Here is a 947-nt window from a genome sequence, read left to right on the forward strand (position 1 = left end):
TGTTAGAGGTTTTACACGGTGAAAAACTTTTGACAGGCGCCGCGTCGCAGTCGGCAAAATCATTTCCGATTGAAAAAAAGGCCGACCAGCTGCCTCTCATGTTATGGGAGTACCTACAATGACTGGTGTACTATCTTGATGTTTTTACTTTGAAACATGATTTGGAATTGGTTAATTAATCAGTCTTACGACCTGTCATTTTGTCATCACATGTTATGATCATAGTTATAGAAGAAGGACCAAAAAATAAGGAGCAATATTTCATCTGCAATAATTATCACAAAACTTGTGTTTCATTGAAGAATGACAGCTGATCTCAATTTGAAACCCATTATAGCATGCCTTGCGAGAAAGTAAAAAAATATTGGAAATAACTAATGGTAAAAACTGTGTAAACAACATTTTTATGTGGTCTGGTATGTTTGTTTGTAGGCCAGATTGTAAACTGATGTTATCTGCAGCTAATGATGGTTACATTCTAGCCTGGTCATCAGGAGGAGGCGTGTCAGACCGGATACCGGTAAGTCTCACCACTGATCACGTGATCAGAGTCTGTCCAGTGTTATACTCTATATGATTTTACACAGAAGGACATAGATAGTATCTTGTTCTACTGGATAATATTACAACAGTGGAGGAATCCTATTAATATATATTTGTATACCCCTCGCACAAAGCTAGGGGGTGGGTGGGTATACTTGAATCAGCTTGTCTGCTGTTAGAATGTTTTGTCCAGACATCTGCTTCTAAAGTAATGGACTGATTTCAACATAAAAAATTCCAGGTATAATTTTTTCATTCTGACCCTTTTTACGGAGTTATGGCCCTTTGTTGATGTCCTTGTCCAGACACATCCAAAACTACAGGGCCAATATCAAGGAAAGTTTTCAGATATAATAACTACACCCTGATTTTGTGCATCCATGTATTTTTTTCCAACCCTTTTT

At 37.5% G+C, this 947-nt stretch overlaps 1 protein-coding gene across 1 annotated transcript in view; it reads left to right on the top strand.

Annotated features, from left to right (window-relative positions):
- Positions 1–92: 92 nt before the first annotated feature.
- The window catches only part of LOC110458939, a gene marked incomplete at its 3' end in the record, with an annotated part of 3,010 nt that continues 2,155 nt past the window's right edge, over positions 93–947 (top strand). Inside the window, exons 1-2 of the mRNA XM_021510927.1 lie at positions 93–125; positions 433–520. Of these exons, the coding sequence (XP_021366602.1) occupies positions 449–520 (72 nt within the window). The remainder of the gene's footprint in view (positions 126–432; positions 521–947) is intronic.

Source organism: Mizuhopecten yessoensis, unplaced genomic scaffold (genome assembly GCF_002113885.1).
Source record: "Mizuhopecten yessoensis strain PY_sf001 unplaced genomic scaffold, ASM211388v2 scaffold9851, whole genome shotgun sequence".
NCBI lineage: Eukaryota > Metazoa > Mollusca > Bivalvia > Pectinida > Pectinidae > Mizuhopecten > Mizuhopecten yessoensis.